Below are 24,926 nucleotides of genomic sequence, written 5' to 3'. Positions count from 1 at the left end.
CAGCTAGACCAGGTAAGGATGGAGACTTCCTTCCCTAAAGAGCATTAATGAACTGTATGAGATTTTGCAACAATTGACAGTGACATGGTCACCATTCGACCTTTTCTTAAAAAAAATCCAGACCTTTATGGAATTCAAATTTCTCCATCTGCCATAGTGGGATTTCAACCCATGTCGTCAGAATATTAAATAGGAATCTGGATTGCTAACCCAGTGATAAAAATTGAGGCCACTGCCTTCCCTACCTCACCTTTCCTATAATGCAGTACTTCAGTAGTGACCTAATCAACATTTTATATACAGTTCCAGCATAATCTCCTTACTGTTGTTTTCCTGTCTTGGCTATTAAAGGCTAGTACCTCATATGCTTTCTTAACCACCTTACCTATTTGCCATGTTACCTTTAAGATCTGTGGATATGCACAACAAAATTCCTCTGATATTCAGTACTTTCCAAGGTCCGACCATTCATTCTTGCCCCATTAGCCCTCCCCAAGTGAATTACTTCAATTGTCCAGGTTGATTTCCATTTGCACAGTACGTTCTTCTGGCATAGCTCTTCATTAAACATTTACCTGTTCCTGCTTCGTCACCAGTACATAAGACAATTTAGTTTTCCAAATAACCGACTTGTTTTCTATAGTCTTCATTATGCTGTTAGTTATTTAACATTACTAATTACTTTAGCGTCATCGAGTCATACAGCATGGAAACAGACACTTCAGCCCAACTCATCCGTGCCAACCAGATTTTTCTAAATTGAACTAATCCCATTTACCTGCATTTGGCCCATTACATACCTGATTATGTAAGAGAGGAACTCCTGCTTTTAATTAGATTTTCTAATCAACTATGATAGTATCACAGAGCACTGTGCTTTGATTATTAGATCATAGAATCCCTACAGTATGGAAACAGGCCCTTCAACCCAACAAATCCACACCAACCCCCTGAAGAGTAACCCACCCAGACCCATTCCCCTACCCCATTATCTGATATTTACCCCTGACTAACACACCTAATCTACACATCACTGAAGACTGTGGGCAATTTAGCATGGCCAATTCACATAACCTGCACATCTTTGGATTGTGGGAGGTAACCGGAGCACCCGGAGGAAACCCACGCAGACATGGGGAGAATGTGCAAACTCCACACAGGCAGTTGCCTGAGGTTGGAACTCGGGTCCCTGGCACTGTGAAACAGCAGTGCTAACCACTGATCCACCGTGCCTTTATAGGTAATAAAAAGCAATTTGAGGAATTGCAGTGGGGATGAGAAGATGCTGTGGCAGGTTGAGAGAGCTTCGCTGCAGTAGTTATGAGAGAATATTGCAGCTGGAGGAAGTAAATTCAGCAATTGGACAGAGGTTGGAACACAGCAGGGTATAATTGGTTGAAGTCTTCCTTAGAGGGGCTTAGGAACTTTCCTGGAATACCTACATAACTACAGTGAATTTTGCATTAGGCTCGCAGCTCAATTTAAGCATGTTATTTAAGGGTATGGAAAGACAGTCAGATACCACAAAATGCTCAGCTATAAAATAGATGCATGTGTACCAGTTTAGATGTCATTCACATATTTGATGTTCCAAATGCTCAGCTGTCTCTTGCTAGGCATGTGAAGTTTTATATTGAGAGCAATGTTCTCTGTAATTTTTTTGTGCTATACGGATCTGAGGTCCATGTGCAACAACAGCTTCTACAAAAAATTAGCCAATTCATTGGCATGCCATTTAGTGTACGTGAAATCTCTCAGCAGCTGCACATATTGTGCAGCTTAGAGGGAACATTGATGGAGACCAATGACACTTGCACCACCTCAGTTAACTTTTTCAGCAATTATTTGAAATAAACTTTGCGTCAGTGATATAACTTCCTACTTTCGTTTGTTCAATTGTGGAATATGGACATCGCTGACGAGGCCAATATTTGTCGCCCATCCCTAATTGCTCTTGAGAAATTACCACCTTCTTGAACCATGTGAGTGTAGGTAGAGTGCTGGTAGGAAGGGGATTCCAGGATTTTAATCATCATGCTAATGAAAGAACAGTGATATAGTTCCAAGTTGTGCAGGTTATGGTTTCAGATACCTTCTGCTCTTGTCATAGGTGGTAGAAGTTGTTGGTTCAGAAGGAGTTGTCAGACGAGCCTTAAATTGCTGTAATCATCTCGTACATTTTACACATTGGTGTCACTGTATACAGTGGTTGAGGATTTTTAAGTCAATGGGTGGGGTGTTAAACAGGTTGGCTACTTTATGCTAGATGGTGTTGAGTTTTTCAGTATTATTCACACTATATTCATCCGGGCAAGTGGCAGGTTTGCATCACACTCCTGACATGTGCCTTGTTAATAGTGGATAGATTTTGGAGAGTTGGTAGGTGAGCTGTTATCTGGCTGGTTGTTTAATTATTCTCCACCATTCATACTGGATCTGCCAGGCTATCAGCTTTTATCTACTTCATTGATTATGGGATTGTTTAGCCTGATTATCTATTGGGTAGTGCTGCTGTTTAACATATAAGTAATCTGATTTTGTAGCTTCATGTCTTATTTGTTTCACTCAATACCCTGAATGGCAGTCAAAAACTGTATTCTCCTACATCTAACTGGAACTGAGCCCAGCTCCCAGAAGTGAAAAATAATGCCAGTCCATCAAATCTCAGGAGCTTTATTTTGTGGTTTTGTGAGTATCTGCTGCTCCTATTGTGCCTTGCTGCACTATTCATTGATTTGTTTATAATAGTGGATGAGGGATATGGTGAGACAAAAAGTTATGACGTGTGAATGCAATTCTGGTGCTGTTGATGGCCAAGTCACCCACAGATGCCTAGTTTTAAGCTGCTAGAGCTGTTCTGAATCTATGCCTATAAGCAGAATGCGAGTGCCACATGAAATGATGGGCGGTATTCTCAGTGGGAAAAACTGAGATCCCTCATCAGCTGCCACAGACCTGTCTGGCAGATATGTCCTTCAGGAATTGATCAGTTCTGTCGGTAGAGGTTCTACCGAGCTACATTTGGTGAGCGCTATTAAATTCAAATAAATAAAATCTATGTAACTGTCTGTAATCCTAAATTTCACTATCATTAACATGTTAAAAACATAATGAAAGGAACAAATGTGGAGCTCGTCTTGCTGTCTCATGTTAAATCCAGTTCTCGGTTTTTTTATATGCTCATGATCTCATGTCTATTTATTTCACTCATTACACTGAACGGCAATCATAAACTTGGGAAGTATGTTCCCCTACAACTAGCTGGAAATGAGCCCCGCTCCCAGAAGTGAAAGATGATGTTCTAAAACTCTGCCAGTCTATCAAATCCTAGGAGCCTCATTTTGTGATTTTGCATATCTGATATGCCATTGAATCCAAAAAGGGGAAAAATTGATTAATCTTGGTAACTACTTGTAAATGACAATATAGTTAGTAAACGTTTGAACACAGTGAACAGAAATAGGGTTTTTCTGAGTTCAATGATTTTAATCGACAGTTTTCATTTTCTTCCAGTCACAAGAGGCAGTCCAAACTGAGGAAGATGATGTTACAGGTTTTCCAGGGACCAGTTTTATTGCTGTTGCAGATTTACCAAAGGTAACCACCCGGTTAATACATGAATTTAGTATTATGTAAATTTAAATCGCCCATTTAAAGGCAATGATTAAATAACATAAATTGACATTGAAACAGGAATACATTTCAGTTCTGCCTTTATATTTTAATTGCTTACATTATTACACTTTTGAGAAGTAAATGTAGATACCAAACTCTGCATACAAGGCTACTCAAAAAGTGTGGCACTGGAAAAGCACAGCCGGTCAGGCAGCATCTGAGGAGGAGGAGAGTCAACGTTTCAGGCGTAAGCCCTTTTTCAGGAATATGGTGGGGTGGGGAAGGGGGCTGAGGGGAAGGTGATAGCTTGAAGGAGAGGGTGGAGTGGATAGGTGGAAAGGAAAATGGTCAGGAAGGACAGTTCAAGAAGTCAGTGCAAAGTTGAAGGGTTGGATTTGGGATTAGGTGGGGTGGATGGGAGATGAGGAAACTGGTGAAATCCACATTGATCCTGTGTGGTTGGAGGGTCCCAAGGCGGAAGATGAGGAGTTCTTCCTCCAGGCCTCGGGTGGCTTGGATATGGCTGTGGAGGAGACCCAGAACTTGCATGTTCTTGGCAGAGTGGGAAGGAGAGTTGAAGTGGTTGGCCGTAAGTTAGTGGGGTTGTTTGGTGCGTGTGTCCCAGAGATATTCCCTGAAACATTCCACAAGTTGGCACCCCATCTCCCCAGTGTAGAGGAGATCGCATTGAGAGCAACAGACACATCCAAACACCTCATCTACTGTGTCTGTAGCTGTTGATGTGGTCTCCTCTACACTGACGTGACAGGACGCCAACACGAAGCATGTTTCAGAGAACATCTCTGGGACACATGCACCAAATAACCCCACCACCCTGTTGCCGACCACTTAAATTCCCCCTCCCACTCCGCCAAGGAAAAGTCCTGGGCCGCCTCCACTGCCAAATGCCTTGAGGAAGAACGCCTCATTTTCCCTCTTGGGACCCTCCAACAACATGACACCAATATGGATTTCACCAGTTTCCTCATGTCCCCCTTCCCCACCTCATCACAGATTCAACCCTCCAACTTGGCACTGTCCTTCCTGTCCATCTTCCGTCCCTTTATCCACTCCACCCTCCCCTCTGACCTATTATCATCACCCCCCCATCTGCATCTATCTATCTATCGCCTTCCCAGCTACCTCCTGCCCAGCCTCAACCCCAACCCCAACCCCACTCTCCTATTTATTTCTCAGCCCCCTTCCCCCCCCCACATTCCTGATGAAGGTCTTATGCCCAAAACATCAATTCTCCTGCTCCTCAGATGCTGCCTGATCTGCTGTGCTTTTCCAGCACCATACTTTTTGATGCTGATCTCCTGCATTTGCAGTCCTCACTTTCTCCTACTTTGTATGTAGTCAAATTTCTCAGCAGAGAAAAGAAACACCGCACATATTTCAAAAATAGGTTTCACACAATAAGCTAAAGACTGACGAGGTTCACATCCCTGGATGCAAACCCAGATCTGTGTTTCTGCTAAATAAACAGCTGACCATTTCAAGTGTATGAAGTATATTCGAGAGTATTCCTCTCCAGGGTGAATTACAATATAGGTAGCAATATATTACATATGTGGGGATTACCACTACGTGATATAAATGCTATTTCTTGCAGAGGAGATGTGGAGGTCCTTCCACCTGAGTTAATAAGCTGAATGGAACTAGCTCCCCATGAGATACCGGTAGTTGAAAATAAATTGAAACAGCTGCAACAGCTTTCAGCAGCAGTAAGTGCCAGTGGTAACCATAGCAACCATCATCTGCTAACTGCTGCTGAGCTTACTGCAGCACCAGACAAACAAAACTTGCTCATGCAGAATGCAGGTTCATGGCTGCTCATAGAGTCCTCGAGCATCCTACCTGTTACATGGCAATCATACATAATGCTACCTCAGACAGCTTTGTTTCAACCACACATAAAACCCTCAAAATGATGAGAAATGGGAATTTGTTTTATATGGAAAGATTTAAAATGTTTATTATGATATTTCATTCCATTCTAGAAACAAAATTCCTGGTCATTTCAATTCAGACCATAGATGGTCACACGTGTAGTCTATCCATGATTAGATTAGATTACTTACAGTGTGGAAACAGGCCCTTCGGCCCAACAAGTCCACACCGACCCTCCAAAGAGCAACCCACCTAGACCCATTTCCCTACATTTACCCCTTCACCTAACACTACGGGCAATTTAGCATGGCCAATTCACCTAACCTACACATTTTTCGGCCATGGGAGGAAACCAGAGCACCCGGAGGAAACCCACACAGACACGGGGAGCATGTGCAAACTCCACACAGACAGTTGCCCGAGGCAGAATTGAATCCGGGTCTCTGGCGCTGTGAGGCTGTAGTGCTAAACACTGTGCCACTGTACCGGCCAGATGCATGGAATAAATATCATTTCAATATCTGCCTGAACAGGTTTATCTCTCTCTCCAATCTAATTGCATGATGGTTGTTAAATCCAACAATTAAAGACAATGTTTATTTGTAATTATTCCATTGGAGGAGCAGAGTTGATGAATGAAACATGTACCTGCAGTCTGCTCATGAAGATGTTCAATTCTAGTGGTAGGAATGCTAATCTCCTGTAAATTAACACCGATAAAGATATATTTCAAGTAACAATTTTTTTTGTGTTCTAACTGTCTCTGTTTAAGGGTAAGTCTTACATTTAATGCTTTGAATTAAATTGGTTCAAAGCGCAATACCACTTTATATATGAACTGAAAACTTTAGATTCTAAATTCTGATGCGGTATGTTTCACTTTCAGGTTTGGGATGCACAATTTTTAAGGATTGAAAAGGGTAGGGAAAAAGGCAGGGGGACATTGGTGATGAAAATTTGAACACTGCATGATGTCTTAGAGAGCACAAGTTGTCCTTCTATCATTCGGCAGCCTTGGGACTGTCCATTTAGGTCTGGAGAATTTGTCAGACTACAGAAGGGCACATGTCAGGGTCAGCACGAGAGCTTTTAAGTACATTCAACTTGCTGCACAACATCCTTTTGCATTTTATTCTGAGGTTTAATTCAATGCTATAAATTGTAGCTTGAAACAATATTTAATCCTCAGCATAAAATCTGGAAAAGGATAAAATTGCATAAGTACCAATGGCACTGGGGCATTTGTTCATGTGTGTGATTGAAGTGCTTTTATTCCTCCCATACCCTGTTGTGAGCAACAAAATATACCTTCTTTTTAACCAAATTGTCTAACACGTATATCAGAATGATTGCAAACAGAAAATGGAGTACTTCAATGAAATGAATGCGAGTGCAGACTGAGCAATGTACTGCTGAGTGTTGAAAATGAAAATCACTTAGAAACCCACCCAAACTAGCTGTTATAAGGTTTTACACCCGCACAGTACGAGAAACATTTTGGAGAGAAGGACACAGCGCTGCAGGAACCATACTGTAGACGCCAGACCACAGAGTTTGTCTGGCCAAAGAGTGTCGGATAAGGGAGACACAACCTGAAATTTATCATTAAATGTAGTTTTTAGTCCTTGCTATGAAAGTCAGCCTCTAGTCAAGGCCTTGATTTTTGTTTCTCCCTGAGTCATTGAATGCGCAGAATATTTAAATGGAACTCAGTAGCACTAGATGGTTATTTGTAGCAATTGGTGGTGTAAGGGAAGTAGAGCTCTTAAATTGTTATGTGCCGAGCTCTGAAACCAATCAAATAGTCAATTGCTCTTAGGTTAATCATCTGGTGTACCGTTTTTATACTAATCAACTGGAATGGAACTTATCAATGAACCATACAGTGTGAAGACCTCAGATCAATCAAATAGTATGTAATCTTGAGGTCAATCAAACTATACTGGTTTCTTGAGCTAGTTGCTGCATTTAATTTGATGATGTTCCTCATTTTCCTGAAAAAAGGATATTTTTACAGAATAATGCTGGAATAAAACACTTATTCAGTTACCATGGTTACAGATGTTCTGATTCCAGTGGAGAGCAATAATTTTTTAAAAAGTTGAATTTTCCAAATGACGAGCAAAAGAAAACCAATGAACATGACTTCACTTTATCAAACCTTTACTGTAACAAATATATAGTCATTATAGATCAAACATTAATTAGCAGATAACTGATGCTCAAAGCTAAATAGAAAGATAGGTTTTGCATTCACATACACAATCTAAATATGTCTTAGTTAATGTCTTAATGCAACACCATGCTTCCAGTTAATATGTAGAATTAAATAAACCGTCACTCCCAGCTCACCGGTAGAGGTTCACTTCTCCCTGTTATGACAGAATATGATTATTGCTAGCAAGGCACACCTTGGTGACTCTTTATTCTTTAACTCTTCAAAGAACCTCATCTATTCTGTCTCAGTACTTTGACTAACACTGATTTGGAGGTGCCGGTGTTGGACACGGGTGTACAAAGTTAAAAATCACACAACACCAGGTTATGGTCCAACTCCAGGTTGTGGAGTAGAAGATCACAAGACACAGAATTTATAGCAAAAGTTTATATTGAAAAAGACCTGGATTGTTTGTTAAGATTAGATTACTTACAGTGTGGAAACAGGCCCTTCTGCCCAACAAGTCCACACCGACCCTCCAAAGAGCAACCCACCCAGACCCATTCCCCTACATTTATCCTTGCACATTTTTGGATTGTGGGAGGAAACCCACGCAGACATGGGGAGAACGTGCAAACTCCACACAGTCAGTCGCCTGAGGCAGGAATTGAACCCGGGTCCCGGGTCTCTGGTGCTGTGAGGCAGCAGTGCTAACCACTGTGCTACGTGCTGCCCACATCCTTTAGAATGACCATGTTGGTTTCAGTTCCTTCCTATGTAATCCCATAACTTCTTTTAAAGTTACATTCTCAAATGAACTTTAACAATAGGTGCCATATCAGCTCAGATTATGCATTGAAGATGTAAGGTTAAAGTCTGTCTGTGTGTGTCCCATATTCAGACTGACTCTACTTCTAAAAAAAGGGATTTACAGAATCTTACATGGATTCATGCAGTTTTTGAGCAAGACAAAATGTAATTCTGCAAGTACAAATTCACCCCACAAACTTATATGTGTGTGCATGCATGGGTGTGGGGGGGTCTGTGAGTGTGTGTGTGTGTGTGTTAGGACATGAATGTAAAGGTGTATAAGTCTGTGATAGGGTGCATGTGTGGGTGTGAGTGTTGGGGGTGTGTATGTATGAGAGAGGGTCTGCGTAAGTGTATGGGTCTGTTCTTAACCTCTCCCGTTGCCTGAGCTATGGTGACCTTCAGGTTAAACCACCACAAGTTATCTCTCTCTAATGAGAGAAGCAGCCCCATGGTCTGTTAGGACTATGGTGACTTCACTTTTATTGTATTAGGTTCAATGGGCTGCAGGGACCATGGGCACTGATGCAAGGATCTCACTGAAACATTGATGTCACCAAACATTCACTGAAGCTTGTGGCGAAGAAGTTCCATAAACAACAGATCTTCTCAACCACTGATGAATCCACCATATTTACTCTCGGGTCCCTGTTGGTTACAGAGAACCACATATTGAATGAAGTAAGCCGAGTATGAAGAAAACTAATGACTCGATTGCAGTACAAAAACATTCACATTTTTGGAAGGGTGTATAGTTTGCAGATGTTAGTCATTTGTAAGTATTAGCTACAGAACAAAACATGCAATCTTTCATGTGCTTCAGAGGAAAGTATAGTTGACAATCATATCATTTTTATAAACAAATGATTTTTCTTTCAGTTGGGCTTAGATTGCTGAATTTGCCATTTTTTTTTTCAATCTCCATTCATTGTTAAAACAAATAAAGAAGCTTTCCTGCCTTAAATATATTACCAGTTTTTAATGTGTCAGAGTGAAATGATCAGCACCAAAAATATCCTCAAGAAGCAATCAGTGATCTATATACATCAGGGAATGCATTCTTAATATTTAAACTTTAGAACAACACAGCTATTTATTTGCACACGCTTACTGAATCAGCTACATTTAGTTCTTTTGGTTTCATTCTTGTGTGACCCGTACTATATAAAAATCATGCAATAAAAATAGCACTTAAGGTGTTTGTGATTCAAACACATTATAGTCAACACGTTTTAAAAGTTCACGCTTTAGAAACAGCGTCCCCTATTCATCAATTGAATTACAGCCAATTCACATTGACAAAATACATGTTATAGCAGAACAGCCTCTATATGTTACAGAATGTCTCAAAAACTTCATATATTATGGATGGATAATTGGATTAATTTGCGCCTATTTTTAGGCTGCTAAAAATGTTTTAGAGCTCCAAAATGGCACACATCCTTATACGGCAAAGCTCACCATGCGCCATATCAGTGCGGACATTGGCAAATACACAATGAATAAACGCTGAGTCAGGCAACTCATAAACCGATCCTTTGGTCCAACTCATCCATGCTGACCAAGTTTCCCAAACAAAGGTATTCCCACTTCCCTGTATTTGGCCTATATCCCTCTAAACCTGTGATATTCACGTAGCTATTCCAAACGTCTTTCAAATGTTGCAAATGTACCTGCATATAGCACTTCCTCTGGCTGTTTATTCCACATACAGACACCCACAGTGTCAGAAAATTACCCCTCAGGACCCTTGTAAATCTTCCTCCTCTCACCTTAAAAATTGGCCTCCTAGTTTTGATATCTCAGACACACATGTGCACAGCTTGACAGTTTTGGCAACATTTGTGAAGAGAAATCAGACTTAATGTTTTGGGTCCAATGACCCTTTGTTAGAACTGATGGTAGCTAGGAAGATGTCAGTTTATACGCAAAGGATAGGGTGGGGTGGAGGAGGTGGTAAGGAATAAACGATAAGTGGGGATAGAGCCCAATGAGAGAGAACAGTTGGACAGACAAAGGAGTGGATAACGTTCTGGCTAGGAAAGTGAATAGTTGTCAATGGAGACTGTTAGTGGTTAACAGTAGGTAATGTTCTTCAACCAGAGAATGGTGGACCTGTGGAATTCATTGCTATGGAGTGCAGTGGAGGTCGAGACGTTAAATGTCTTCAAGGCAAAGAATGATAAATTCTTAATCTCGCAAAGAATTAAACGATATGGGGAAAGTGGGGGTAAGTGGTGTTGAAATACCCCATCAGCCATGATTGAATGGCGGAGTGGACTCACTGGGCCCAGTGGCCTTACTTCCATTCCTATTTCTTATGGTCTTATGGTAATGGCAGACTATCTGATAACAAGGCCTGGCATGTGGGGTAGGGGGCCAGGACATGGGAGAGTTCAGGCCCTAAAATTATTGTATTCGGTATCCTCCATCCTAGGGAAAAGATCTTTACTATTCATCTTATCTATCTTCCTCATGATTTTTTAAAATTCTGTCAGATGTCCACTAGGATTAGGTGGAGCAGGAGTACCATGACATCGGTCGGTCTGCATTACTCTTTTGATACGAGCAGTGTGATTGGTCTTTTAATTTCACACAGCTAAAAATGTATTCAACCGCAGGAATTTAATTGACTGAAAACCGGTAGCTTTGATGCTGAGGACCTCAGGAGGAGTCTGAAATGGATCATCCACTGGGTACTTCTAGTAGAAGATGGTTGCAAGCAGTTCAGCCCTGTTACACGGGCTCGGCCATCATTAAACACGAGGATGTTTGTCGAGTCCTTTCCTCACACTTATTCACATTGTATTACTCTTGCCATAGCTTTTGACCACTGACTTAACATGAACTAATCACCTTGAAGCCTCTTTGGACCATTTTCACAACGCTCATTCCCACCTTGTTCAGTATCATCTGCAAACTTGGAAATATTATTCTGGATTAGTGGTGCTGGAAGAGCACAGCAGTTCAGGCAGCATCCAAGGAGCAGCAAAATCAACGTTTCGGGCAAAAGCCCTTCATCAGGAAGCGTCGATTTCGCTGCTCCTTGGATGCTGCCTGAACTGCTGTGCTCTTCCAGCACCACTAATCCAGAATATGGTTTCCAGCATCTGCAGTCATTGTTTTTACCTCATTGGAAAATTACATTCAGTCCCCACATCTAAATTAGGTGCATCAATTATTAACAGCTGGGGCCCATGCACTACTTATTGTGGTCCGCTACTGGTCACAACTAGTCAACCTGAGAATTATGCATTTATTTCTACTGTTCTTTGCATTAACCAATCCTCAGTCCGGGCCAGTGTATTACCTCCTCACCCATGTGCTCTAATTTTGTTTACCAACCCATCTAAGACCTTATCAAAGTATTATGAAGGTCAAAATACACCACGTTCACTGGTTCCCCCTTATTGATGGTCATAATGTCCTCTTAAAACAGGTTGTCACACATGATTTTGTTTTCATAAATCCATATTGACTTTGCCCAAATTAGGTCATAAGCATCTAGATGTCAAGTTATTAATTCTTTCCAATAGATTTTGGGATTTACTTCTCTACTGACTGGATACCAAGTAATTTGTTGGCTTGCCTGGTTGTGCCTCTGACTGTCATCATTCAACAAGTTTGATATACTGGATTGATGATAGTGGTAGAGTAATGAGTATGTCAGACCATGAGGTTCTAGATTATTGTTGGAATAAAATTCAGTCATTGTTGTTGATGCTCCACAGCACTGCATGGATGCCTAGAAGCTGCTAGATCTGTTCTGAGTCCATTCTATTTGGCATGATGGCAGTGCAACACATTGTGGAGGGTATAGTCATTGTGAAGATGGTTTTCTGTTTTCACAGTGACTATGCAATGGTAGCTCATACCAAAAATGTCATGGACTGATACACCTGCAGTAAGCACATTGGTGGGGACGTGATCAGTTAGATTGTTTTCCTCTTGTTGATTCTCACTACCTATCACATGTGTAGTCTGCCAAATATATCCCTCATTACTGGTCAGTTTGATCAGTAGTAACATGACGAAGCGAAAGTGAGGACTGTAGATGCTGGATATTAGAGTCGAGAGTGTGTTGCTGGAAAAGCACAGCAGGTCAGGCAGCATCCAAGGAGCAGGAGAATCAAAGTTTCGGGCAAAAGCCCTTCATTATCATTTCTGATGAAGGGCCTTTGCTCGAAACGTCGATTCTCCTGCTCCTCAGATGCTGCCTGAACTGTGCTTTTCCAGCACCACACCATTGAACCCAGTAGCAAGACTGAATCCATCTAACAAGTGAACAGCTTGGTTAGCACTAACTGGCTTGGTGATCTTGAAAATGAGCTAACAGTGTAAAATTAGCATCTTGCTTGCAGCTAGTGGACACATGCAATGTGGCCCTTGTTTTTGGAGGTTATCCAGATTAGCCTTGATGATATGGTTCACCAAAGAAATTTTTATGAAAAAATGCAATAGTTAATATCATGAAATCCAAATATAACATGCATCTCAGCAATTTACATCAATTTCTCTGTGATTATTGGACCATAAGGAAATGTCAATCCACATACCACAATGTGGAATAAATTTATATCCAGACTAATGGATTTGAGAATTCCTCTTCCATTACTTGAAAAATATACTTGAAGAACATCACTGCTAACACTGAGGGAGAACAAACAATATCTATTTAACTTTTTTTTGTGTATAATTGAAAATTATACAAGCTTCTAGTCCGTAAGCAGGAATACAAATCAGCATAAGACAATAATGCTATAAGGCTTCCATGTTACAAGGTTTCACATCAAAATGGAGCCTCACAGGACAACCTGTTATGTTAATTGCTTCATATTTTCCAAAACGGAACAATTACTAAGGGTATATCAAAGCGTATAACAAGCAATTTGAAGTTGTTTCTGACAAAAGCACATTGATTATGATGCACATGCAACAACTTAACTGGCAGTATTTGAAAAGGATATCTTGTGGGCCTTGGCACTCAGTATATTTACAAAACATAATTCCTTTCATGCAGTTTGACTCTTCCATGAGATAAGATAGGTTGTCTCAGGCAGAAATGGTGGTACATGTTGTCATGCTTCTGACTGCACAGGGAAAGAGCTATCAGTCACTGTGCTGTGCAGTAAGCGTTTAATAGCTGTGCAATTGTTTTAAGGTATTCTTCTAAAATCATGCAGACTTGTTATTTCTAGAAAATCACTCTGCTTGTGGCACTCCTCTTTTTGTACACTGCCCTCTTCAGGGCATTTGCAACCATGTTTTTGCAACAGAATTTTTTTAACCTCTGGAAACTCAACAATTTGTTCAACTATTTAGCTATGTTAAGTTAGAGGTTGGATTATTATGATTTAGTTTAACATTTGCTGGAAGATAGATTCATAAATTCAACTAACAAAAGGATTTTTCAATAACATTTCAATTACTGCAAATAATTTTTATCAGTTTTGATTCATTCAGAAAGCATTCAACCGGTAAAATTTTTCACCAATAAACCATGTGGAAGTCAATTTGTAATAAGTATTTGCGATATTGGAACAGTATAATCCTATCTTCTTTTGTCCTGATTAATTTTTGTATTTTGAATGTTCGTCTGTGCTAGTGGATGAGTTAATCTCGTCTCAGGCATTTGCTAGCAATACTGTCTAACAAAGGCTGCAACTATAGTTCAGATTTCCTCACTCACAATTTTTATTTCTTCTCCCTACACACATCCCTGTCCAGTGTGGGTAGGTAACCTATTAACTGTGCTGCACAGTCATGTGGCTTAGCATATTGAACAAAAATTATACCATACAGTACATATATTTCTGATCATTTTTGGAATGTGGTGGGAAACAGAAAATGTTGAGGCAATTGTTTCCATTTCTTTTCCAGGCTCCTGGCCACACAATGTAAACGCAATTACAATAAATTGCTTCAAACTGCATTAGTAACAGGACAAAAATTAAGCATGGACAAAACCAAAATGGTGTATTTTAAAGATTTGCAACTATTTTTACTTCAATTTCTCATAATTACCACCAGTAATTATCATGGCATGGTCGCTCAGTGGTTAGCATTATTGCCTTACAGCACCAGGGACCTGAGTTCGATTCCCTCCTCGGGCGACTGTCGGTATGGAGTTTGCACGTCCTCCCTGTGTCTGCGTGGGTTTCCTCCAGGTGCTCCGGGTTCCTCGCACAATCCAGAGATATACAGGTCAGGTGAATTGGCCATGCTAAATTACCCATAGTGTTAGGCGCATTAGTCAGAGGGAAATGGGTCTGGATGAGTTACTCTTCGGAGAGTCGGTGTGGACTTGTTGGGTCAAAGGGCCTGTTTCCACACTTATCTAATCTAATCTATCCTCTTAACACTGGAATAAAAATTGAAATAGCCAATACCTATTTAGTGCCTTTCATGTTCTCAGGTTGTCTCATACTTTAGAGTAAATAAGTTTCTTTTGAAGTGTAGTTACTACTGTGTTATAAACCAACATGGCAAACAGTTTATGGTTCCACAATCCACAGTGGTGAGATGAATATCTATTTATTGAATGGTGTCGGTTGAAAGATAAATATTGACTGATATTCCAGGAGAACTCAAAAATAAAACTGCCGATGCTGAATATCTGAGACAAAAACAGAAATTGCTGGAGACACTAAGTAGGTCTGGCAGCATCTGTGCACAAAAAGCAGAATTAAGGTTTTGAGTCCAGTCTTCCTCAGAACTAAAAGCAGTTGGGAAAAGATGGTATTTATGCTGATGACAAGGTTTGGGGTGTGAGGAGGTAGAGTGAGCAGATGAGTGAAGATGGAGCCCAGAAAGAGAGAAAGACCATTAGGCAAACACAGGATGACTGATAATAAGGCAGGGAAGCAGAAAAGCTGATAATGACTTTTCCCTTCCCTGGCTTACTATCAACCAATCCTTTGACAGCTTAAAGACCTTTGTTTCTGTCTGAACTCTGTCTCCATCTATCTGCTCACTCCTTCCCCACCGCCTGTCATCAGCATAAATATCACCTTTCCCCAGCTATTATCAGTCCTGAAGAAGGTCACTAGACTCGAAACATTAACTCTGCTTTCTCTCCACAGATGTTGCCAGACCTGCTGAATTTCTCCAGCAATTTTTGTTTTTGTTTTACACCAGGAGAACTTCTCTGTTCATCTTTGGATAGGGCCATGGCACTTCTTACATGCATGAGAGAACAGATGAGGCATCAGTTGACAGCTCATCCAAAAGATGGTAAGCACTTGCTATGTTGCATTGCTCTCTTCGGCTTGAAGTCTCAACCCTTGTACTCCGATCTTATCATGAAGCTTCAAACCAGAGAAAAGAGTATTAGATGAACTGATCATATTGTCCTATTTTCTTTCCTGTACTTTCAACTTAACTGAGACAAAGTGGCTGAAAACAACTACCAGTGGCAGTAAACCTTAAATTATACTGTAATATGTTTAGGTGATTTAATAATTCAACTCATGTTTTTGTTTTTTGCATGGAATTGGTTATTTGTCAAATGCCCTAAAATTATTAACCGATACAACTTTGGTTCATATTATTACTAAAGGGCTCAGAAATCAGACACATAACTGCTGCTTCAGTGTGACTTCTGTTTATTTTACAACTTTGACTCTGCTCTACGTCAAGTCACATGTCTCTCATACTGTGTGTCAGGTCACACAGAAAGTACAAATATCTATCTGTGGTGTTAATTCAGACATTTGTCTTGTATATCTCGGTAATTCAAAGAGTCATGTCATTGTAGAGGTTAAGTGAGCAGAACTGTAGAGTTCTCAGATCATTTGGTTAGCACAGACGAACCACATATCAGTGATCACATCCCGTGGAATATGCAAGTTAAATATTTCTATCGATTTTTATGCCTTCTGCTCCATGTTCCTATACATTCCATGTTACATTCCATTTCAAAAAAAGTTTCACATATTACTAGCTTTGTTTTTAAAAGATTTTCAAAGTGACCAAGCCTCAACAACAGCAAGTTGTATTTATATAGCATCTTTAAAATAATACAATACTGTATCTCAAGACATATGAAACAAAAATTGGACACTGAGCTACATAAGGCAATATTAGGCTAGATGGCCAAAAGCTTGGTCAAAGAGATAGGTTTTAAGGAGTGTCTTGAAGGAGGATGGGTTGATCCAGGGAATTCCAGAACTTAGGGTTAAGAGAACTGAATTACCACTGATAGTGCAGCTATTAAAATTGAGAGTTCTCAAGAGAATTGCAGATAACGAGGAAGGTTTAGGGCTGGAACAATTAAGTGAATAGAGGGATAATGGTGATCATGAAGAGACTTAAATATAAGAACGAAAGTTTTAAAATCTGCATAGCTTATTTACTCTATTCAAGTTTTTAACTTCAAATGCACACAATGAAACCCTAGTTTTTCACTCTGACTGCTTTCCCTGATTGATATTTGTCCTTCTATTTCGACTCCAACATTCGCTACAAAGAAACAAAGATTAGCATTTATAAAGAACCTTCCTTAACCTCAGGACTTCTCAAAACACTTTAGGAACAATTGAGTGTGTTTGAAATATTGCCTCAAATTAGTGGCACTCAGCCATGGTGAGATTGGTTGTGGAGATACATTAAATCCAGCAGGATTCCCATCTCTTGCCTGGTTAAGTTCACAGTGTCAATGCTTGCAAATGGCATTGCTACAATGTCGCCAACTGCAGCTCTAAAGGTGGGCATTTGCTTGGGGGAGTAGTAAGAGAGCTGTCTCCTTGTCCTGATTCTCCCTTTCACAAGCCCTCTCCTGCTATCACTTGCTTGTCAATTCAATGTTTCTTATATCCTTGTTCTTGAGTGGGTACATTGCTGCCAACAGGCACAACCTCCCTGCCAAGCAATGAAGAGCTGCCAGCATCTGATTGACCAACAGTTTTCAGTGGCCTTCCCATTCCTGGGCTTCTTATTTCCAGGGAAGGCCTGCCACTGCCCAGTTGTGTGCCTGATATGGACTTAATGCAACCTGTCTTCCTGAAAAGCTATCGCAGTGCTTTTACTAGCTGTCTAGCTATCTAATGAAAACCCCATCAGCTGCTTTACAGTCTGCCCATTGTCACTGTTATAGAAAACTGCTGCCATGTAATAAACAAGGTTGGGGATAATTAATCCAGTTCATGGTTTGGAATCCTGTCTGTCAACTGTGGCAAGGTGAAACCAGAGCCTGCAGCAGCACTTTGCAGCCCTCAAAAAGGAGCAATTCTTAATTTGTTGCACTGTAAGTGCAGCAAAGTCACAATTGAGCCAGGATTTGTTTCAACTATACATATGGTCAGAAATCTGAGAAATACTATTTATGACCTCAGTAGGTTATGTATTTTAATTAGTTCAGTATGCAACGTTTCTCTTCAAGAACAGATGTGACTCAATATGACTTAAATTATGTTCAAAGTTTATTGTTGAAACCATGTTGTAATCACGTGATCATTTTCTGCCACATGCTTGGTTTTTCCGATTTTTCAATACAAATTTACATAAAATTGTCCTGATTAGTTTAAAATATTAATTCAGGTATTTTAATCCTAAAACAATAGTATTTTTGTGTGTTTTGGTAGCACAGGTAATCTTATTTTCCATAGCACTGCAGCGTCTTCATAAAGTTTAATAAGGCTGTTCTATGGATTACATTTTCCTCTTAAATACGTTTATTAATCTGTAGCTCATGTTTTTGGCTCTAAGCCTTTTTTCCATTGCCAGGCCAATAAAGTAAAATGTTGATTCCAAAAAGTACGACACGCATCTAACCAGAAATAACAAAATGCTACACTAGAACCTGAGCTGTGTTTTCCATTTCTGCGCCAGTCAAACCACTTAGGCTTCCAGCACCAAATACAACAGATGCCCTTTCAGTTCACTTCATAACTTCAAAAGCAGCATGCTTGGCACAAAAATGTTTGTCTGGAAGTCTGCCTTGGCATGAGGCCACAGTATAAAAATTGCGCAGACCTCAAGAAAATCCACAGCTCTTGCCAGGAAAGTTGATCTGCGGGTTTCATATGAACCGTTTAGTGTTTTTGAGTAAAATGTTGCCGAGGCAGTTCTGCATTTTTGCACAATTGTCCGTTGCAAATTAGACTTGGAGCAAACTATAAATTTTTAGCAGATTCTCTCAGTTTTGCTCAACAACAGCAACTTTGTTTGCGAACAAAGAATTTGGCACTGCGTAAATGTAGAATGCATTGAGATCACGTGATGCACACTGTTCCAGCAGAGTGAGAGTAGTCCACATGTTCGCGGGGTGAGATCAGTATTTGAGTCCAACATCATTCAAGCAGTTTGATCTGAGCCCAGCAAGATGTTGTTAAAACGTCATGACTCAGTTACTGCTTTAAAGATTTTTGCTTCAGTTCCCTCTTGTTTGTACAATTTTCTCACTCTTTGCCAACTGCAGTGCTGTTTGTACAATCACTTTCCCTTCCTCCCACCCCAACTCATGAAATGTGCTCGGCCGCTGGATAAATCCATCCTGTAACGAGTTAAAATGTTCTATGGCAAAGCTATGATATGCACTCCAAATATAGCTTAATTAAATACACAAAAAAAACTAGTTGAATTTCCCTTCCTGTCACATGATGTTTCTGTCTAAGTACTTTCAGCACAAAGATTCCCAATCTCCCTATGATCTGTGATGCGGATGTTCCAACAGAACATTTTTCACTTTAGGAAAAAGTACAGTCGACAAGTGAAATTATAATACATTTAAAGAAACACAACCATTGTGTAAAGTGTATAATCAGTTATTCTTTCTGATCCTTAGCTTTCTATTTTTTTTGTTTATGCAATTGGGCTAAAAAACACCTATCAGTATATATTTGAGCATGGACTGCTTTGTCTAAGCTCTCTAGTTATGATTTTCATAGAACTAATTCCAATGCGAATATATTCTGCCACAGAATATGCTAAATTATCAGACTCTTTAACAGTCTGGCTCTGGAAAACCCTGAGAGAGAAGGCAAATGTTTCCCTAGCAACCAAACTGTTAACAAAGAATAGCAGATCTGGACCAACCAATCAGAATACTCCTTCAATCACAGCGTAGTCCAGCATATTTTTTTCTTCTGCATTGAGTAGATGTATGTCATATACTCATCACACATTATTGACAATCACTTTGTCATAGTAAGTCTTCATAAGGGCTGATTACTCCTTCCAATCCTGTCAAGGTCAAATATATCTGTGACAGAAAGATTGAGATGAAATATATTTTTCCCCTTATTGGTTCCCCCACACTTGCCGCAGAACCAATCTGACGAGTATATCCTTCAGGAATTAGCTGGCTCAGTTAGCAGTCATGGAACTTCACCAGTTTTAGTGATGGACATTGCATTTCTCCACCCAGAATAACATATTGCCATCCTAAACATTTCTTTTGGTGGTAATTAACATTGGGGAGAACTGATTTATTCGTTGAGGAAGTGTGGTAGGTATTAAGTAGAAGAGGGCTTCCTTGTTTGTGTTTGCTCTGATGCCATGAGTCTTCATAGAGTCAGGTCTATTTTGAAGACTCCAAAGATTTTCTGCCTCCTATGTTGTTCCCCTTGTGCATATTAGAAGAGATAACATTCCTACACCCTACAAGCTGAAGCTGATGGGTAGCTGACTTGGCTTTACAAAACTGCTGAATCTAAATTCCTGTGTTTGTGGCTTGGCTGGGTATCAAAAGTTCAAAACTTTTACAAACACCTTTCATACATCCCATAAGAATACACATTGAATCCCACTTCTAATTTTCCATTCAGACATTAAAGATCTAGACAGAATAAGAGCTTTAAGTTATTCTTTCCTGGAACAAATTAAGTTGACTTTCTGTAACATTGTGTTTCCCTGAGATTCCTCTATTTACCTTTTGTTTTGGTCCAATTAGGATCCAGCGACTGACTTTGAACTTCAAGGATCACCTGAACCCGGTATAGAACTAGAAGGTTTTGCTGAGCCCATCTCTGTTGCTTACAATGGTCCATCGTTGCCTCCCACTGTTCCTATTCATCAAGAAACTGTTGATATTGTAGACAGAATGATAAAACGTCAGGAATCAATTGAAAACCAGTTGGTTGAGTGGTAGGTTGACTTTTCTGAGGTATCTAAATCCTCAGAATTGCAGACTTGTTATATTTTCAAAGCTTATCTGTATATATGTGTTTTTTTCTGTCATTAAAAATTAAAATTCTTATATTAATAGGGTTGAACAAGAGGTCATGTCTCACATCATTAGTCAGATGTATCCTTTACAGTGTCAGTCTGTGCCACACAGCAGCCAACCTGAAGATGAGGATAATGCACTACTGGGCTCAGATAATGGTGAGTCTGCAGCTTACACTATATCTCTCACTATGTGTTTTTGATTGAGAACATCTTTTGTCATATAGTAAAATGGTGAATTCAATTCAGGTTTAAGTTTATCTTAATAATAATATTCCTATATATTTCAATTGAACAGGACATGACTATGTCAGTCAGGATTTTATAAGTTAACCTTAAATTAGTCTTTTCTGAAGGAAAGACCACCTTGCTGTGATTGTCAATTTTATTTGGGCAGAATAGTGGCTCAGTAGTTAGCACTGCTGCCTCACATCACCATGGACTCGGGTTCAATTCCACCCTTGGACATCTGTCTGTATGGAGTTTGAATGTTTCTCCCCATGTTTGCATGGGTTTCCTCCAGGTGCTCCATTTTCCTCCCACAGTCCAAAAATATGCAGGTAAGGTGAATGGTCCCTCGTGTCCAAGATGTGCAGATAGGTGGGTTAGCCACAGGAAGTACACGTTACACGAATTTTGTTGGGGGGGGGGGGGTGGGGGTGGGGGAGGTGGGGGGGGCGGGTAGAGGCGGGGTATGATGTGATGCTGTTCGGAGGGTTGGTATGGACTCAATGGGCCAAATGATCTACTTCCACCCTGTAGGGGTTCTATGATTCCAAATATTCTTTATGTCAGGATGACAAGCTTCAGCAACACATCTTTGCAAACCATCGATTGTGAAGTGTAGGAGAGTAGACTCTTAAACTGCGGATGGTTTTGCAGTTCTCCCCTGAGAGAATTCTCTGTTTTCCAAACCATTACTGATTCTGATAGCATGACTGACATTGGTAGTGGAGTGCATTGAGATCAGGGATTTAAATGCACATCCTTCTGATTGTGCTGCAACATGCTAGTGTGCTGGTATTCTGTCACCCTTTGTGGCTTTTAACTTTCAACATTATCAATTAATAAACACGCCTTTAAGCTAATATACACCTTTGGTTTAGTATTTCTGAAAAAGATGCCAATGCATCCTATGATTTTTAGGTAAACGGCAACAAAAGCTTGAATTTTCAGAAGGACGGAGGACTTTTCCATTGGAAAATAGCAATGGAGTATGACTCTAGACATCCCAGCCCTGGACATAGTATTTACCATATTCATGAGGGAGGAATAGGGTTGCATTCTAATTTGCACATCCATGGTTCATGTAGACATTGTACAAGTAAAAATGTTGATGCTTCAGGCTGATCTCCTCTTCACTAATGGGATGTTCAAAACAAGTAAGGATGGCAAATTTCCTTCCCTAAAGGACATGAAGTAACCAGAAGGGTTTTTCAACAATCGATGGTCAACATTACACTCACTTATATTCCAGATTTTGACTGAATTTAAATTTCAGTTATGTACTGTAAACTTGAGATGAGAAGGTCTAAAGTTGTCAGATCTTGTTCGAAGGGCAGGGTGCCCTTTTGGAGAGCCAGAGTACCCTTTTGGATATTGTCCCAAGTCACTTCTAGAGGAGGTCAGGTACCCTTTGGGACATGCAATCCCTTTGGGATTGTTAAAAATAGATATGAATATATATTCAAAGTTGATCAAAATTGTCAAGCTTATTAGAAATATCAACACAGCTATCAAGAGGAGCTGCCAAATAAGGTGTCAAGCTATCAAGGCATTTAAAATCTGAGTATTTGTGAGGCAATGGTACAGTGGTAATGTCTGTACTGGTAATCTAGAGCCCCAACTTAATATTCTGAGGTTATGAGTTTGAATCCCACCATGGCAATTCGTGAAATTTAAATTTATTAAAAATCTTAAAAACAGATAGTCTAATAGTAATCATCGATTGTTGTAGAAGTCCTTCTGGCTAACTCATGTCCTTCAGGGAAGGAAATCTGCCGTCCTTACATGTTCGGTCTATGTGTGACTCAAGATCCACAGTAATGTGACTGACTCTTAATTGTCCTCTGAAATGGCCTAGCAAACCACTTAAAAAGCCTCAAATACCAATGAAACTTACTGATCACCTGGTTCCAACCTAGGTACCAGAAACAAAAACAGCAAACTCAGTCCTATCAACCCTGAAAAGTCCTCCTTACTAAATTGAGAGACCGATGTCAAAATTGCAAAGCTGTTCCGCATAGTAATTAGGCAACAGCCTGACATAATGACACTCATGCATCATCATGCCTTGGTATATCATGATCCACTGGCAGGACAGACCCAGCAGAGGTGGCATCACATTTGGATGGAGGGCCTGGGTTTGCCTGAAGGGCCTTGGGGCCAGTGGGAAGCATGAGATGTCGTGAATGGGGAATGACGAGGGTGTGGAGGAGGAGTGGGAGGCAAGGGCTATATTTTATTCTTGCTTTTTTCTCATTACTTCAACAAACTGCTGTTGTAATGAGGCAGGCCTTCAGCTCGCTCTGCCTCTGCATCCGACAACGGTTTAAAATGTTTACTGTGAATGAGTCAAGCCCTTACACAAAATAAAATAATTTGTTTCAGTGAAATTAGCTTTGGCTTAGAAAGGGTGGACGCTGGGAAGATGTTTCTGTTAGTTGGGCAGACGAGGACCCGTGGACATAGCCTTAAAATTAGAGTGGGGTCAATTTAGAATGGAAATGAGAAGACATTTCTTCAGCCAGAGAGTGGTGGGCCTATGAATTCATTGCCGTGGAGCACAGTGGAGGCTGGGACATTGGGTGTCTTCAAGGCAGAGATTGATAAATTCTTGATCTCGCAAGCAACTAAGGGCTGCTGGGAGAGTGCGGGGAAGTGGTGTTGAAACACCCATCAGCCATGATTAAATGGTGGAGTGGACTTGCTGGGCCAAATGGCCTTGCTTCCACTCCTATGTCTTATGGTTTTACAGCCTTCACTTGGAGAGAAAGAGAAAAGTGTTGATCTGTAAAACTAGCACTGGCAGTCATTAAAAATGCATTTATTTTCTGCACAGTTTTTTTTACTGAAGTAAGAGATCAGATTTACACAGTATCATAACATGAATAGTTATTCTGTGAGGAGAATAATCTATAACTCAATGGGCTAAATATTATTACTTGTTTCTAAAATAGTTGAATCTGTCGGGGGAAGAAACCTCCAGCTGTTTGTGGATGCAGGCGCTCCAGTGGATACTCAAATCGTTCGACAGCTTGTAGATGAAGCTCTTGCCGAGATTATTGCCATCATGCTAGGCCAGCACCGGAGTGGAAGCAGAAGTCATATCCAAGAACTTGCTCAGAGAGAAACACCTTCACCAGTAAGAAAGTATCCACTTTTACAGAACATTTAGAATGTTGAGCACAGTTATCTTAACACTGTGTCGAAACTTTAATCTCAAATCTAAAGTCATGGAGTCAGACAGCATGGAACTCTTCGATCCAACTCGTCCATGCTGATCAAGTTTCCAAACTAAACTAGTCCCATTTGCCTATATTTGCCCCATGTCTCTCTCAACCTGTATCTGTCCAAATATATTTTAGATGTTGTAGCTGTACCTACATCTACCACTTCCTCTAGCAGTTCATTCCACATATATTCCACCCTCTGTGTGAAAACATTGCCCTTCAGGTCCCTTTCAAATCTTTACCCCTCTCCCCCACCTTAAGCCTGTGTCCTCTAGATTTGAACTTGCCTACCATAGGAAATTGACCTTTGTTGTTCACCTTATCTGAGCCCCTCATAATTTTATAAACCCCTTAACCTCCTATGCTCCATGGAAAAAATCCTTTGTGTATTCAGTTTTCCTTATAACTGCAACCCTCCAGTCCCATAACATGCTTGTAAATCTTTTCTGTGCCGTTTCCAATTTAACAATATCCTTCCTGTAGCAGGATGACCAGAACTATACACAGTACTCCTCTAATGGTATGCTATGGGACTGGTACAAACAGATCCGCTTATCATTTGATTTCTCAGCATAACTTCAGAAGACCTGACTTATGTTAGTTCAATTTTGAAGCATTTGTTATCCGAACTAAGTTGCAGCATCAGGAGTGCAACATTTGTTGTAAACTATGGATTAGATTATGCTGGTATTTCAAATGAGCATCTCCTCCCCAAACTATCTAGATTGATTCACAAACCGGATATGATTTTGCTGAGTGCTAAATTTAGTACAGTGCTGGGCTTGTTATTTGTATTATGTGGCAGAGGAAATACACATTTGTAGTTACTGATG

General features: G+C 40.3%; 1 protein-coding gene across 3 annotated transcripts in view; it reads left to right on the top strand.

Moving 5' to 3' along the window:
- kiaa0586 (KIAA0586 ortholog) overlaps nt 1-24,926 on the top strand; it is a 533,649-nt gene that overhangs the window by 388,711 nt on the left and 120,012 nt on the right. For all 3 annotated transcript variants that reach the window (XM_060829108.1, XM_060829107.1, XM_060829109.1), the window contains exons 20-23: nt 3,514-3,597; nt 20,367-20,560; nt 20,682-20,800; nt 23,821-24,005. In XM_060829108.1, the coding sequence (XP_060685091.1) occupies nt 3,514-3,597; nt 20,367-20,560; nt 20,682-20,800; nt 23,821-24,005 (582 nt within the window). The remainder of the gene's footprint in view (nt 1-3,513; nt 3,598-20,366; nt 20,561-20,681; nt 20,801-23,820; nt 24,006-24,926) is intronic.

The sequence above is a fragment of the Hemiscyllium ocellatum genome, chromosome 8 (genome assembly GCF_020745735.1).
Source record: "Hemiscyllium ocellatum isolate sHemOce1 chromosome 8, sHemOce1.pat.X.cur, whole genome shotgun sequence".
NCBI lineage: Eukaryota > Metazoa > Chordata > Chondrichthyes > Orectolobiformes > Hemiscylliidae > Hemiscyllium > Hemiscyllium ocellatum.
The sequence above is the reverse complement of the archived record's forward strand: the minus strand, read 5'-3'. Positions and strand labels throughout refer to the sequence as shown.